Source organism: Thamnophis sirtalis, unplaced genomic scaffold, assembly GCF_051295495.1.
Source record: "Thamnophis sirtalis isolate CommonGarterSnake01/CBP01778 unplaced genomic scaffold, rThaSir2_p1.2 scaffold_3, whole genome shotgun sequence".
Lineage (NCBI taxonomy): Eukaryota > Metazoa > Chordata > Lepidosauria > Squamata > Natricidae > Thamnophis > Thamnophis sirtalis.
The window spans coordinates 115524595-115538260 of NW_028261383.1; the positions used below are offsets into that span (position 1 = coordinate 115524595).

Sequence of the window (13666 nt, forward strand, 5' to 3'; positions counted from 1 at the left end):
TGATTTGTAGGCTAATTGCTGTTACATTTGATGCCATAGGTACTGTATTTTTCTGACTATAAGATGCACCAGACTATAAGACGAACCTAAATTTACAGGAGGAAAACAAGAAAAAAATAGCTTTTGACCTCCGTGCATCAAGCTTTTACTCTCTCCAGCCCCCAGAAGCACTCTGTAGTGTTCCACACGTCCCGTTTTCACCAAAACCAGGCTTGTTTTTGCCCCAAATGCACCCATTTTTTTGCCTGCAGAGTGCTTCTGAGGGCCTGGGAGGGTGAAAATGCAATGCACAGAGGGCTTGGGAGCCCAAAAATAAGCTCATTTTTCACGAAAACAAACCCATTTTTGGCAAAAACAGGGCCTGTGGAGCACTGCAGAGTGCTTCTAGGGGCCAGGAAGGGTAAAAATGCAACACACAGAAGGTTAGGGAGGCCAAAAATGCTCGTATTCAGTCTATAAGACGACCTAAATTTTCACTCACTTTTAGGGGGGGGGGAGGTGTGTCTTATACATTAAAAAATATGGTATACAGTATTTTACTTGTCCAATCAGAGGAGCTGATGTTGAATGGCAATTAGAGAGTACAGCAAGAAGGAACACAATGCAGCTCCCTTTTCTTGGCTTGTGAGCTTCTCAGGCAACAGTTGCCAAATGTGAGAAACAAAATGCTGGACTAAAGAGACATTGATCAGTTCTCGTAGGACTCTCTTGATTCTCATGCTATTCCTTGCTGGTTTCCAGTCCTGCATCAAACAGAGGAATAAAGATGTGTGGAGAAGTCATTCCTGGATCCCATTCTTACATTTTAGGAATCTTTATCAAGAATTCTTGCTATCTACCAGGCCAAACCTTTTCACTTGGCTATTCGTTATGCTTCCAACTGGCAATAACCTGCACTTATAAAATTTTATAAGGAGTATAAGCATTTTCTCCAGTATGGAGATAACCAGAGGTGGGTTCCTACCAGTTCAGACCGGTTCTGCTGAACCAGTAGAGGTTTGGCGCTGGAACCAGCAGTGACCCAGGCTTGCCACGCCCCCAAACTGGTTCTCCTATGGGGCGGCCATCTTGATTTTCATGACTGCGCACGTGCAGAACAATTGCAATTGCACAAATTTTAATTAATTAAAATTTTAATTAATTAATTAATTTTATTCCTTTTTTTTTTACATTTTGCGCATGTGCAGACCTATTTTTGTGCAAATGCTCACGCACACAATTTTTGCACGCACCAAACCAGCAGTAATGCCGGGAGCAACCCACTCCTGGAGATAACCTTAAAAGTGGGACATTTAGAAATCATACCCAATTGTCTGTAGAATGTTTATCTTCACTTCTCTTTCCCCTTTTAAAGAAAATGGTGCAGCAGGTTTTTGCTCCCCATGGAGCTAATAGTATTTATAGACATAGGGGAAGGGGACCATGTCATTGCTGAAACAACATCCTTTCAGTAATTCCTCATCCTTTCAGAAGCCATTTGGGGGTGCATGTTCCTTTTTCAATTCTTTTTAAAGACCTGGAAGATCCTAATTGTGTCTTTCTCAACCCAGTTCTAGTTTAGTTCTTGGTGAACGTTTGACATCCAGGTTACGTGCTATGACTCATCAAAAGATAACTTGCAACTTGCCAAATATGAAAAATTTCAGGATTTCTAAAGGTATGTTCCATGTTCTTTTCAAGATGAAGCCCAGGATTTGCAGGGTAACTCACATTTACAGTACTCTTACAGAATGTCTGAACTACTTAGCCTTTAAAAATACTGCATTATTTTTAAGAGGGCATGCGTGGGTTTGAGAAATCAGTGTAAGATATTGGACTTGGGATAACAGTTGTGTATATTGTATGAACTCCTCAATTTGTTTTTACTTTATTTTACAATGGGATATTTGCAATTCTAACCACAGCTGAACAATTCCTTAGGTCACCACGGCAACTTCATTTCAACACGCATCACAAATATCACATGCTTGTAAAAAGAAAGAGTGCTTCAATTGCCGGGAGGCGCCTGACATTATGATGCCAAGACACATGCTCCCAGCAGTTCCCCAGCAGACTCCCCAAATATGGCACCTCTTGATATACTAAGACTACAGCTCCCAGGATTCCTAGCTAGTCTGGAGTTTGCCTGGTTGGGGAAAGCTGGCTTTGGAAATTATACATGTGGTGTTCTCTTCATTGCCCATAAGGGGCGCTTATTGACTGTATATTCAACAGTGAGATTCACAAGAAGGGATTCCTGCCTAGGCAAGTTAGGAAAGATTTTGGCAATATTTGGAATGAAGACAAGACAATTTGGTAAAACTGCTCTTGAAAACTACAATAGACCATATGCTAAAGCTGCAGCCAAAATGAAATTATTTTATTAATCCTAGTTGTAACAACAATTATCAAAAGTAGAAAACAAAACTTAGAAGCTACAAAAATAATACAAATCTAGCTTTAAAATATCACAGTGTCTGATATTTTACACATGTAGTACAATAGTAGTTAGCCTACCACAGCATCAGAAGCAATCAATAGCAATACAGTGCTACATATCTTGCTCAGATCTGGCTCAATAGCATCCCCAACTAGCCACTTCTGCCTTAATTGCACTGTGCTTTTGCCTTGAGAACAGAATAAGGAAGTAGCAATTTCCATGCCCATAACATAATGAAACATCTCAAAAGATCATGTGTGCCCAATTATATGTGTAGAAATTCAGGCCTTGCTGGTCCATGGGATAAAAATCCTTTTGAGTTAATATTCCAGAACTATGTGATGGAAGAGTTGGAATTTGAATGGAATAAGCCCAAATGTTCCTTGCTGCCTAGGCTGCCATAAACGTCTTTTGAACAGGATTGTTTATTTAATTACAGTGGACACTGAAATGAAAGGTGGAATTAAGTAGGCAAGAACTTTTTGTGAAAACAATCTCCCTGTGCCCAGGATTCAAGCTAACTTGCAAATGCAAATGAGATATAAAGATTGTTGACAGGAAAGATTCTGGAATGTTAGTGGATAAACATGAGAAATATTTCTATCTCTGATGTGATCTGACCTCATTGGGAATGGGAGAACTTTCATAAAGCTTTGAGCAACTCAGAGGAAGGGCAGATAAACATCTACCATATAACTAAGACAATGAATAATTGCCTCCCTCACCTCAGCACCATCCAAATAGATCAGATTACAATATTCATAATCACTAGCACAGCCATTCGCCTGCTGTCTGAATGTCATGGAGCTGGAGACCAATGCAATTAAACAAGAGGATGCAATAGTAGTGGAAATTATCTTAGTATAAGGATCAAACATTTCTCTTGGTGGTCTTCCTGGCATCTCTAAAATAAGGATACTAGTAACCCTGACAAGGGAAGAATAACGTAAATACCATTTTCTGCAATTCCCAGTCCCTTCATAAGACTTCCCATCCATCTGGACCCTGCAAATATTTGGGCTTCCATGCTTGTAGATGCAGTGACAAGCAATCTTCATCGTGGAATCATCCCACCTTGGAAATAGAAGGATTCATCCAGCATGTTCATTCATTATTTCTTACAAGCAGAAGCCAGGGAAGTACAGCCCCCAACAGAGCCACAGCAGAGATAAGGAAAACAGCCATCATAATAGGTGACTGGAAGCAGCCCATTCCAGAACATGTTTGTGATGTTTCTGATTCAGCAGCTTCTCCGTGATCTATGGTAATGTATTCCTCTTCCATTAGTGGCATTCCACACTGAGTAATAATGAAGATATGAGATTCACATTCCAGGCCACTGGGCCGTACAATGGAGTCCACGATAGGATACCTCTGCGAACCTTGTTGTCTGCCATAATTGTGCAGCGGCAAGAGGAAATGGCCAGGAACCACCAAAGTATTTGCAGAGCCGTGTGGCACTCCACAGGTGAGTGGCAACGAGGAAGGTGAGAGAGGCAACTCCAAAGAGGATGGGGTCAGGGCTGGCTTGGAAGGCCAGCAGTCGTTTTTATTGCAGAGAAAGGTCACAAAGCGACAGATGGGACACGTAAGGCTATTTTGCAGGTACCCTTCTTCATGGAACAGCAGACACTTGACCAAACAGTCATGGCAAAATGTGTGGCCGCAGCTCAGCATCCGGCGGGACACTTTTGGAGACTGAAATGTTTCGTAACACACAGGGCACTCGCCTGGGGGGGCGGCAGGAGGTTCTTTGCCAGTGTTGTTCTGAGACATCCCTGCCCTCTCAGATCACTTCTGTGAACCAAGCTGGATGAAAAACAGAGCAAGCAGATTTGTCATCAAACAGCTACAGAGTGAAGAAGAACGTGTGAATCTAACACAAGACTTGATACCAAGCAGTTGGCAAGAGTTGCTGTCCCAAACCCAGAGGCTCCCTGTAGCATCCATGTGTGTATCCACAGAGGTGCTATTTAGACAAGGCTGTACAACCTAATGTAACCTGGGACAGTATTTGGTTCCACAAAGCTTTCTACCTTACAGCCCTACCAAACTGGCAAAACAGGGAAGTCATTAAATTCATGAGAAGGAATCAGGTCAACTGTATTTCATCAATGTAATTTTAAATCCTATCTGTTTGCCATTGTTACACACACACCACACACACACACACATACACACACACACACACACACTTTCCTAACTCATTTGCCAGCCAAAATAGTTTCACTTAACCCATTTCTTCCTATATCCAAGTTAACTAACCATCAACAACATAACAATATAATATAAATTACCACCACCTTTCAAATTGCAGCAAAATAAAAAATGAAGATAAAATACACATTAGCTACCCCACAAAATAGAACTGCGTCATTTAGTTGGAATGACACTGATGTGTTACATAGTTATGTACATACATATCAAAAGATGCTCAAATATGCTTCATCCATGGAGATCATGTAAAGGAGATTGTTTTCTGAGGCTCCGCTTCTGTCCCATGGAAGAATGTCCTCAGAAGTACCTTCTTCCCAGGCACCAAGCCTTCCCCCAGCACCTTTCCATGGACTCAGTCCTTCTAGGTCTGATCTTCCCAGCACCCTAGAAGTCAGCTTGCCTATATAACTAGAGATGGTTGCTGGGTGGCACACACTATAACTATGCTCCGTCTTGCATCAGACCTTTAAGAAGAGCAAGTGACCTGAAGGGTGGCTCCCAAGGAGTGAATGTGGAGGAACTTGTTTGAGAACTGAAGTTTTCTCCTTCTCTGTTTGGTACTTGGGGAGGAGTCACAAGGAAGATACCATATTCTGAGCCCTGCTGTGCCATGCCCATTAGCTGAAACCCAGTATACTGAAACTAAGTAACTTAGATCCATTGTATCTTAAACTTGTTTAGTTCTTATTGGAGAGGTAGGCAGAGGATTTGTTATACTGCAATAAAAAAAAGAAAGTCTACACAGAGTAAGACTATCCTCTCTGGGATGCAAAAAATCAGATGGAAGCAGTTATCATTAATGTAATTAATTAACATTAGCAAGCTTGGGGTTGGTTAGTGCCTTGATGTCCCTCCTCCCTCTTTTTAATTTTTAACTTTAATTATTCTGTTCCTGTTTTAATTGCCTTCTAGAAGAATATAATATTTATACGATTTTTATCTTTTAATTTATCTTAATTTAATTTATCTTTTAATTAAAACACAGGCCAGAGTTGCTCTGTTAGTGAGACGGGCAGCCTTCAAATTTGATGAGTAAATAATTTTTCAGGATGTTATTGCTATTGTCCATAGTTACCATAGAAAAGCTAGTCTGATACTCGGGGAAGTATTCAGAGGAGCCCGGATACAAAATCCCAGATCTTCTAGTAGAGATGGAAAATCTGCATTAATCCTCTGAAAGTAAATGTCACTGTGTCACTGATTTGGGGTTCAATGCAAAGCAGATTACTGCATCAGTTGTATTGCCTGCAACAGTCCTAAGGAGATTGATGAAGTTTATATATAAAGTGTTAGACCTGACTTGATGGGATGTTCCAACAGAATAGACTGTCTGTAGTTCAGGGTTGACCTGTAAAGTTCTTGATAATCTCCGAGCTTGGTTGTTTACTTGCAAGCTTTTCATTACCCAATTAGGCAATAAGATCAGTGCAGAGCTGATGTTATCTAGTTGAGTTAATGAAATGACTGCAAATAAATAACCAAGCTTAATAGAATATGTATGAACTTGTGTGAGAATGAGTGTGTGTGTGAGTGAGTGTGTGTGTGAGAGAGGGGGGGAGAATCATAGGTTTGGCTGGCTTACTACTATATGGTAAATGTAGCCAATGTTGACTGTTGAATGTATCATGGTTAAAGAAATCATAGTTTATAATGATGTACTAAGTTGCATATACAGTTCAGGAACTTCAGTGGGTCCAGAATGCAGCAGCTCTTTGCCCAATTGATTGACTGATTGGATCAATTCTCTGTATTTACATAAGAAAAATAATTGCTTGCACTTTTGAGTTTTAATAAAGTCCTTCTAAGTTAAGGAAAAACTGATTGGGAAATTTGGAAAACATTTCATATTCAAAACTATAAATGAAATGATTAAGAGGTATCTCCTCCCATCTTGACATTAAATGCAACCTGGATTCATGTACTTAGTCATCTAGGTCATTGGCATGTTCTAAGATATGGTTAAAAACTGCCATTTTCTTGCCAAGGCTGAATTTGAACTGATGAATTTGAACAGTCCTTTGAACAGGATTTTGGAAATAACATGGAATCCTCATCAAATAAGTGGAGGGAATTTTTACATGGCACTGCTCCATGTACTTTATATTCCTAAATTTGGTTCTTTGGCATAGTAATAAACAAAAATTAACAAGACTTTTCCTGGTTGATAGTTAGTCTCCAGGCCATAATCAATATGCTTCACCAGATGTAGGGTTAAGATATTTGGGAACTACCGTATTTTTTGTAGTATAAGAGGCACTGGAGTATAAGGCATATCAAGATTTTGAAGAGGCAAATTAAAAAAAAGTTTGTGCACTCTGCAGACCTCCCAAAAATGTCCCATCTTTCGTGAAAACGGGCCCATTTTCTGTCAAAAAAAGGACATGCATTGGTCTTCTAGTCCAACCCCCTGTCTAGGCAGGAAACCCTATACCATTCCAGACAAATGGCTATCCAACATCTTCTTAAAGACTTCCAGTGTGGCGCATTCACATCTTCTGTAGGCAAGCTCTTCCATTGATTAATTGTTCTAACTGTCAGGAAATTTCTTCTCAGTTCTAAGTTGCTTCTCTCCTTGATTAGTTTCCACCCATTGCTTCTTGTTCTACCCTCAGGTGCCTTGGAGAATAGTTTGACTCCCTCTTCTTTGTGGCAACCCCTGAGATATTGGAACACTGCTATCATGTCTCCCCTAGTCCTTTTTACTAGACATACCCAATTCCTGCAACCGTTCTTCATATGTTTTAGTCTCCAGTCCTTTAATCATCTTTATTGATCTTCTCTGCACTCTTTCTAGTGTCTTTGATATATTTTATATTTGGAAACATATTTGATGCAAAGGAAGAATGAATACATTTTAAATATGAATTTTAATATTTTTATCCAGAATGGCATTTGTAAAAGCAATTATAATCTATTAGAAAAAGACTGACAATGTACTTTATCAGTGGAAATTTATCCTTAACTGTAGTAAGTTTGTTACCTTTGGGGGGGGGGGTATTGGGTTATTTTTTCAGCCAAAATGAATTCTCATACATTTAAATACTTCTAATCCAAAGAAAAAATAGTTTTCCGAGTTTCTGCAGCAGCTGACAACAGGAATTGAATCAACTGTTTGTATTCCATTAATTTTTATACAGAGGAAAATGAATCATAAAGCAACAGTAGGATTGATTGTGAAAGTCTATTGAGCGATTTTCTTGATTTCTTCATGAAGGATTTACCGAAGGAATGATTAACTGGGCATCATGACCAAAGATAAGTATTCATATGTTTACAATCCTGCCAATACAACCTTCTAGACATAATCTTCTTGATAGTATTATGACGCTGCTAGGATTTTATAAATATGATTCAGAAATGAATAATGATGAAGTAACTCATATTCTACAACTGTCACTCTGTTCTGTTTCTTGTCACTACTGAAAAGAAACATTGTCCCAATTTTGGCCATTTAGGAAGATCTTTAAAGAAAGACAATAATTTCTTTTAGGTGCACATATTATTCTGTTGTAATATTACTAAAATCTAAAACCAGTAAAGACTCAAAACACAGCAACACTCTAGATAGTAAAGGAAATCAAAGTCTTAGCAAGTGTCATTCTGGCTCTTTTGTGTGGGTAAGAAGTTTGCACAATGACAGAACTTGGTGGTACCACCCTTCATGGAAGAACCAAAGTATATGACTTGACTCAAGAGAAGAGTCATAATTATATTTTTCTAGGGGACGCGGTGGCTCAATGGCTAAGACACTAAGCTTGTCGGTCAGCAGTTTGGCGGTTCGAATCCCTAGTGAGGCATAATGGAGTGTCCCAGCTTCTGCCAACCTGGCAGTTCAAAAGCATGTAAAAATGCAAGTAGAAAAATAGGGACAACCTTTGGTGGGAAGGTAACAGTGTTCCGTGTACCTTCGGCGTTTAGTCATGCCAGCCACATGACAATGGAGATGTCTTTGGACAGCACTGGCTCTTCGGCTTTGAAATGGAGATAAGCACTGCCACCTACAGTCAGGAACGACTAGCACATATGTGCGAGGGGAACCTTCACCTTTGTTATATTTGTCAGTGTTCCCTTAACCAATTTGCTATGAAAATATTTTTCAAGAACCTTAATTCAGCAATTTTTACAGAGGTGGGCTGCTGCCTATTTGAACAGGTTCAGGTGAACTGGTAGTTCCGAGCAGCTGGGCCCACCCACCCGCTCTGGCACTATCCTGTCCTATTTAATCGCCATGTTTTTGTTGTGAGCACATGCTCACATTTTCGGTTCCTGGCTGAATTAGTTGTTACATTATGTGATGCCCATCTCTGAATTTATAGCTCTGGAGTATGACCACAATGTAGTTGTTTTTTTCTCGGATAGAGCAGAGGAGAAGAATTTCACATTATAAATTCTCTCAGAGAAAAATTCTTGTTATCTAATAATGTTTTTATATGTGCCAAATGTACACTGTCCAATTATATTTTCACCCAATTTCATGCCCATTCCTCCATGTCTATTATTTGCTACGGAAACAAAGACATTATATTCATATAGTATATATAATTGGTTTAAGGTGTATGTGTTGGGAGGGTGGCGACAAGAATAATGTGTCATCCAAATACATAATTCAGCACCTAGGAATAGAGAGGCATAATTATTACCCAAAATATTGATGAGGTTGTGTTGATTTAAACCAGTGTTTCTCAACCCTGGTGACTTTAAGTCCTGTGCTGGCTGGGGGATTCTGGGAGTTGAAGTCCACAGGACTTAAAGTCGCCAAGGTTGAGAAACATCGATTTAACCTAACCCAAAATAATGTCAACTAACTGGGGAATTCCAGGAGTTGAAGTCCACACATCTTAAAGTTGCCCAGTTTGGAAAAACTGGTTTAAACTAGCCTCTTTGGAGCAACTGTGTTCCCCAAACATAGAAGGAAAGAGAATAAACCCTCTCTTCCTGCTGTCAGTATGAGATAAATTCTCTAGAGCATCCCCGCAAAATCTGGACTTCTCTTGGAACTCTCTTGAAGGGAGTGTGCATAAAAATGAAAACTCTTTCATTGTTATACACATTCCCTATAGCTGCAGGCGGCAGATGAATGTGGGATAGAAAGAAGTGGGGATGAACATTCCTTCCCCACTCTACTGTAGCTCTGATCCCAATCGTGCCATCACAGGAAATGACAACATCCCGGGGTTCTTTGTAGTGGTTAGACTTCCTGTAAAGATGACCACTCCACAACAGAGTGTCACATCACCTAACAATGATTACTCTGGAATAGTGACAAGCAAGGTCAACTCTGGAGTGTGAACGTATTTATTCATGTTGCAATGTCAATGAGTCATGTTCCAAATATAATCTTTTGGGCCAGACTGGACCTGCTACTGTGAGGAAACTGTTTCTGGCTGTTTCCTAGCAGGGCCACGAGAGGAGTTGCTCTGAAAAATAAGCTTCCTTAGCACCTCCCACTTGAGAGTATACGTGAAGCATCTTAGGTTTGAATGCAGTCCGCATGACAGCATCCTAAAAGCTAATATCTGGAAAGGAAGGACAATGTGTAAATCTGGTATGGATTTTTTTTCTCCTCAGGCAACTCCATTTATTTATTTATATATTTGTTCTGGCCTAGGCTTCCCAAGAGCATGAAGCAAACTCCTGGTCCCAACAAAAAACCCTTTTATTAATTTGCTGTGAATTCTGCTCATTCACATCCAGCAAAGTCTTTCAAGGGAGGATTTACAGTCACAGACCTTGTCTGGCTTGGAGAGCTGACAAGCCAATATCTGAAAAACTTGGCAAGGAGTCTCGGAGAGTTACAAACCAATTAAGCGAACTAATTGTCTCCTGCACTCCCCTTTCGTTCCTCTTTTATTTCTTCTGAGAGGAGCCATTCGTTGTCCACCTGTGGCCTTACTCCCAAGTTGACCCCTGTTCTTCAGCTGTTCCCTTCGTCTGGCAACTCTGTGCATGCACACACTGGGAACAGGCTCCAGCTGTTTGTCTGCCTCACTAATGTCTGACTCTGAAGGCAGCTGATAACTGGCATATGGCTCTGGCCCCCTCTCTTCCTCTGCCCTAGAGCCCTCATCAGAGCCTTTTCCAGACTCCAGGACTGGCCCATGTTCCTTCCAAACCTCCTCACTGTCCAAATCTGCTGCCACTGGCAGACCACAACAGTATTAAAAAGTTTATATGCCAACACACAAACAGGTGACTCTGGGCAGCTTACAACATTGTTGTTTCACAGAGAAAGAGGAACCACTGAGAAGTCCCTTTTTTGTGATCCTACCAAATGTACATCATGTTGAAATGCCTGTGACATTTTTATATGAAAACTAACAGGCTATCTCTCATCTATTGCTTGAAGTGATAACATTCACAAATGCCTGCACCTACTTTATAGCATTATTATTTGGGAGGTAATGGAAGAGATACTGTGTCATTCTCAACTTCATTTATAGGAGAACCTAAAATGCAGAGAAAGAAAAACTGTCCTATGCCAACTATCCTCAGGTGAGGAATTGGATCCATCATGGCCTACTAAAATTTCAAATAATGTACAAAGCCAAGAAAAAGACATATTCTACCCCAGCAAGAGCTACATTGCTAAGTCATCTCATATTAGGAATGTAATTCTTAGGCACAACCTACTTATAATTTAAGTGCCACTCAATTAGTAATCCAACTTTCAGCCACTTACAGTACTTCCAATTTTAATCCTAAAAGCATGTTTAGTAACCATGGCATCAGGGTTTTATGTAGACCAATATATCTAAGGAACACATTGGCCTGTGATGTAGTTTTCAAAGAAATTACAAGCAACTGTATGAATTTTCCTAAGTTATAGGTTCAAAAATGATAATGTGCTTTCATAGGGTGAAACTTTTTGAATGCCAAATTACTAGCGTCAAGAGAGAACAGAGGTTGGACCTTCTTCTCTTTCATTTAAAATTTGAAAGTAACTGGGAAGTAGTGAAAATGCTTCTCCCATGATATTTTTTTCTATATAAATTACTCCCCACCTTGTCCAGTCTCCCAATTTGTACTACTAGTGTTGTGTTCTGAGCATGCTCAGCACATTCTAGTTTTGGCAGGAACGCAGCTAACAGCTGATTGGTGGAGCCATCTGACAGCTCGTATAAAAGCAAGCTATCAGACGGCAGCTGCAGCTGATGCCTGTCAGTAAGCCGGTGTGTTTTACTTTTAGCTGTTACTGTTATGGAATAAACTTGTTAGCCTTTATTCCTGCCTGAGCCTCAGTTATTCTGGCACCCACATTAAGTTCAGAGTATTGAACACTGGCGACAAAGGTGTGATCGCCGATCTGAGGCCAGGTTGCTGGTCACTAGTTACTGCTGAAGTTCACTACTGAGCTAAGTCACTAAGTCACTCACGACAAGACGTCATGACCGCTGCTGACAGGAATGGCTACTGTAATGTTTCCACCTTTCGGCCAAGGCATTACGCGATTTGAGTGTTTTTTTAGTGGCACATAACTTTACGGATCAGACTGACAAACGAAAATGCTCTTATTTCCTGTCTGTTTGCGGACCAGAGATATTCGAAACTGCGAGAGCCCTCACAGCCCTGCTGGCCATTAAATGGTCTTGGGAGCAGTTAATGGCGAAGCTTAAGAATCACTATGCGTCATTACCATCAAAAATAGCCCGCCAACAAGCTTTTCACCCTAGGAACCAAGCTGAAGGAGACTCCGTGAACCAATATGTGGCAGCGTTAAGAGCGGTGGCACTACATTGCGACTTAACCGACCAGCTTGGCTTGTGAAAAGGGTTTTTTTAATGGTCGGTGGGTGGGGAGATAGTGCATGGTGTTGTTAGGGGGGGACAAACACCCCACCAATCGAATTCTAGTTGAGCTCGCGAGAGAGCTCTTTGCTACTGGTTTAAAAAACGATAACATATTTCATGCCATCCTTTTCCTTTGCATGGAGATGCTGCTAGGTAAAAGTAACTGGGGGGAGGGGGTGATGAGCGGAAGTGCGGTTGCTTCCTTTTGGTGGTGCGGATTTTGGTTAGGGAGGTTTGGATTACCAGCAAGAGGGAGCTCGCATTGCAATCTTCCGTTTCTAGCCTTGGAAATACGGATGTTGTTAAATTCACGGGAGTTTTCTTTGATATAGGTATAGTATACTATATACTACTGTAGTATAGGTCAGGAGTTCCCACACTTGGCAACTTTAAGATTAATGGACTTCAACTCCCACAATTCTCCAGCCAGCATGGCTGGGAATTGAAGTCCATAGCTGTCTGGAGAATTCTGGGAGTTGAAGTCCACAAGTCTTAAAGTTGCCAAATTTGAAGACCTCTGGTATAGGTTCTGCTTGAGCAGGGGGCTGGACCAGAAGACCTCCAAGGTCCCTTCCAGCTCATTTATTCTAAAGGCAGAATGTTTGTATCATGCAAAATAATTGGCAATCTGAAGGAGATAAGATTATATTGTATGTCTTTCTATGTGTGGATATGTGCGCACATAAATTTTGCAGCATGATTAACAATGACCAGAGCACCTCTTGGTTAGCATAGCCAATAAGAAACTTGGCCAATAATATTAAGGCAAGTATGAGCAATTATCTGTCCATGGTTGCTTAAAAAAATGACACCAGAGTTTCTTGCCATTTTTGGATGGGGACTGGATGAAAACAGTAATACAAATCTTAAAATTGGGATTTTTTTTAAAAAAATGGAAAAATAGATTGTATTTCAGTTTTGCTTAGATGTGTGATGTGAATCAACCGTTTTGGATATTTAGACCACCAAATCTTAAAGACTATGCAGATGGTTTGGAAGGGGTTAGTAGCAAAGCTAATATTGATATTGTGGAAATTAATTAAACTGAAAATTACAATGATGTTATTACAGGGATGTGACTATCCAGCTAAAGATGTTTCTCTGACATTCTAAGACTTAGATGTCTGAATGATATCAGGATCTTCTTTTGATGGAAATTCCAGATTGGGTGATAAATGCATTTTCAGATACTGAGGAAGATGGGGTAGTGGAGGAACAACTCATCAATGACATTGTGCTAAAG

The 13666-nt window shown here is 40.3% G+C and overlaps 1 protein-coding gene across 1 annotated transcript; it reads right to left on the bottom strand.

Moving 5' to 3' along the window:
* Positions 1 to 2338: 2338 nt before the first annotated feature.
* Positions 2339 to 4958, bottom strand: RNF222 (ring finger protein 222). The gene is made up of 2 exons (XM_014071683.2): positions 4840 to 4958; positions 2339 to 4228 (listed from the first exon to the last, which is right to left on the bottom strand). Exon 2 carries the CDS (start codon positions 4193 to 4195, stop codon positions 3524 to 3526), a length of 672 nt encoding a protein of 223 aa, XP_013927158.2. The 5' UTR covers positions 4196 to 4228; positions 4840 to 4958; the 3' UTR covers positions 2339 to 3523.
* Between the last annotated feature and the right edge of the window lie 8708 nt (positions 4959 to 13666).

What these genes read in the sequence shown, in the direction of transcription:
- RNF222 (XM_014071683.2), bottom strand. Translation starts at nt 4,195, where the DNA reads ATGTCTCAGAACAACACTGGCAAAGAACCTCCTGCCGCCCCCCCAGGC.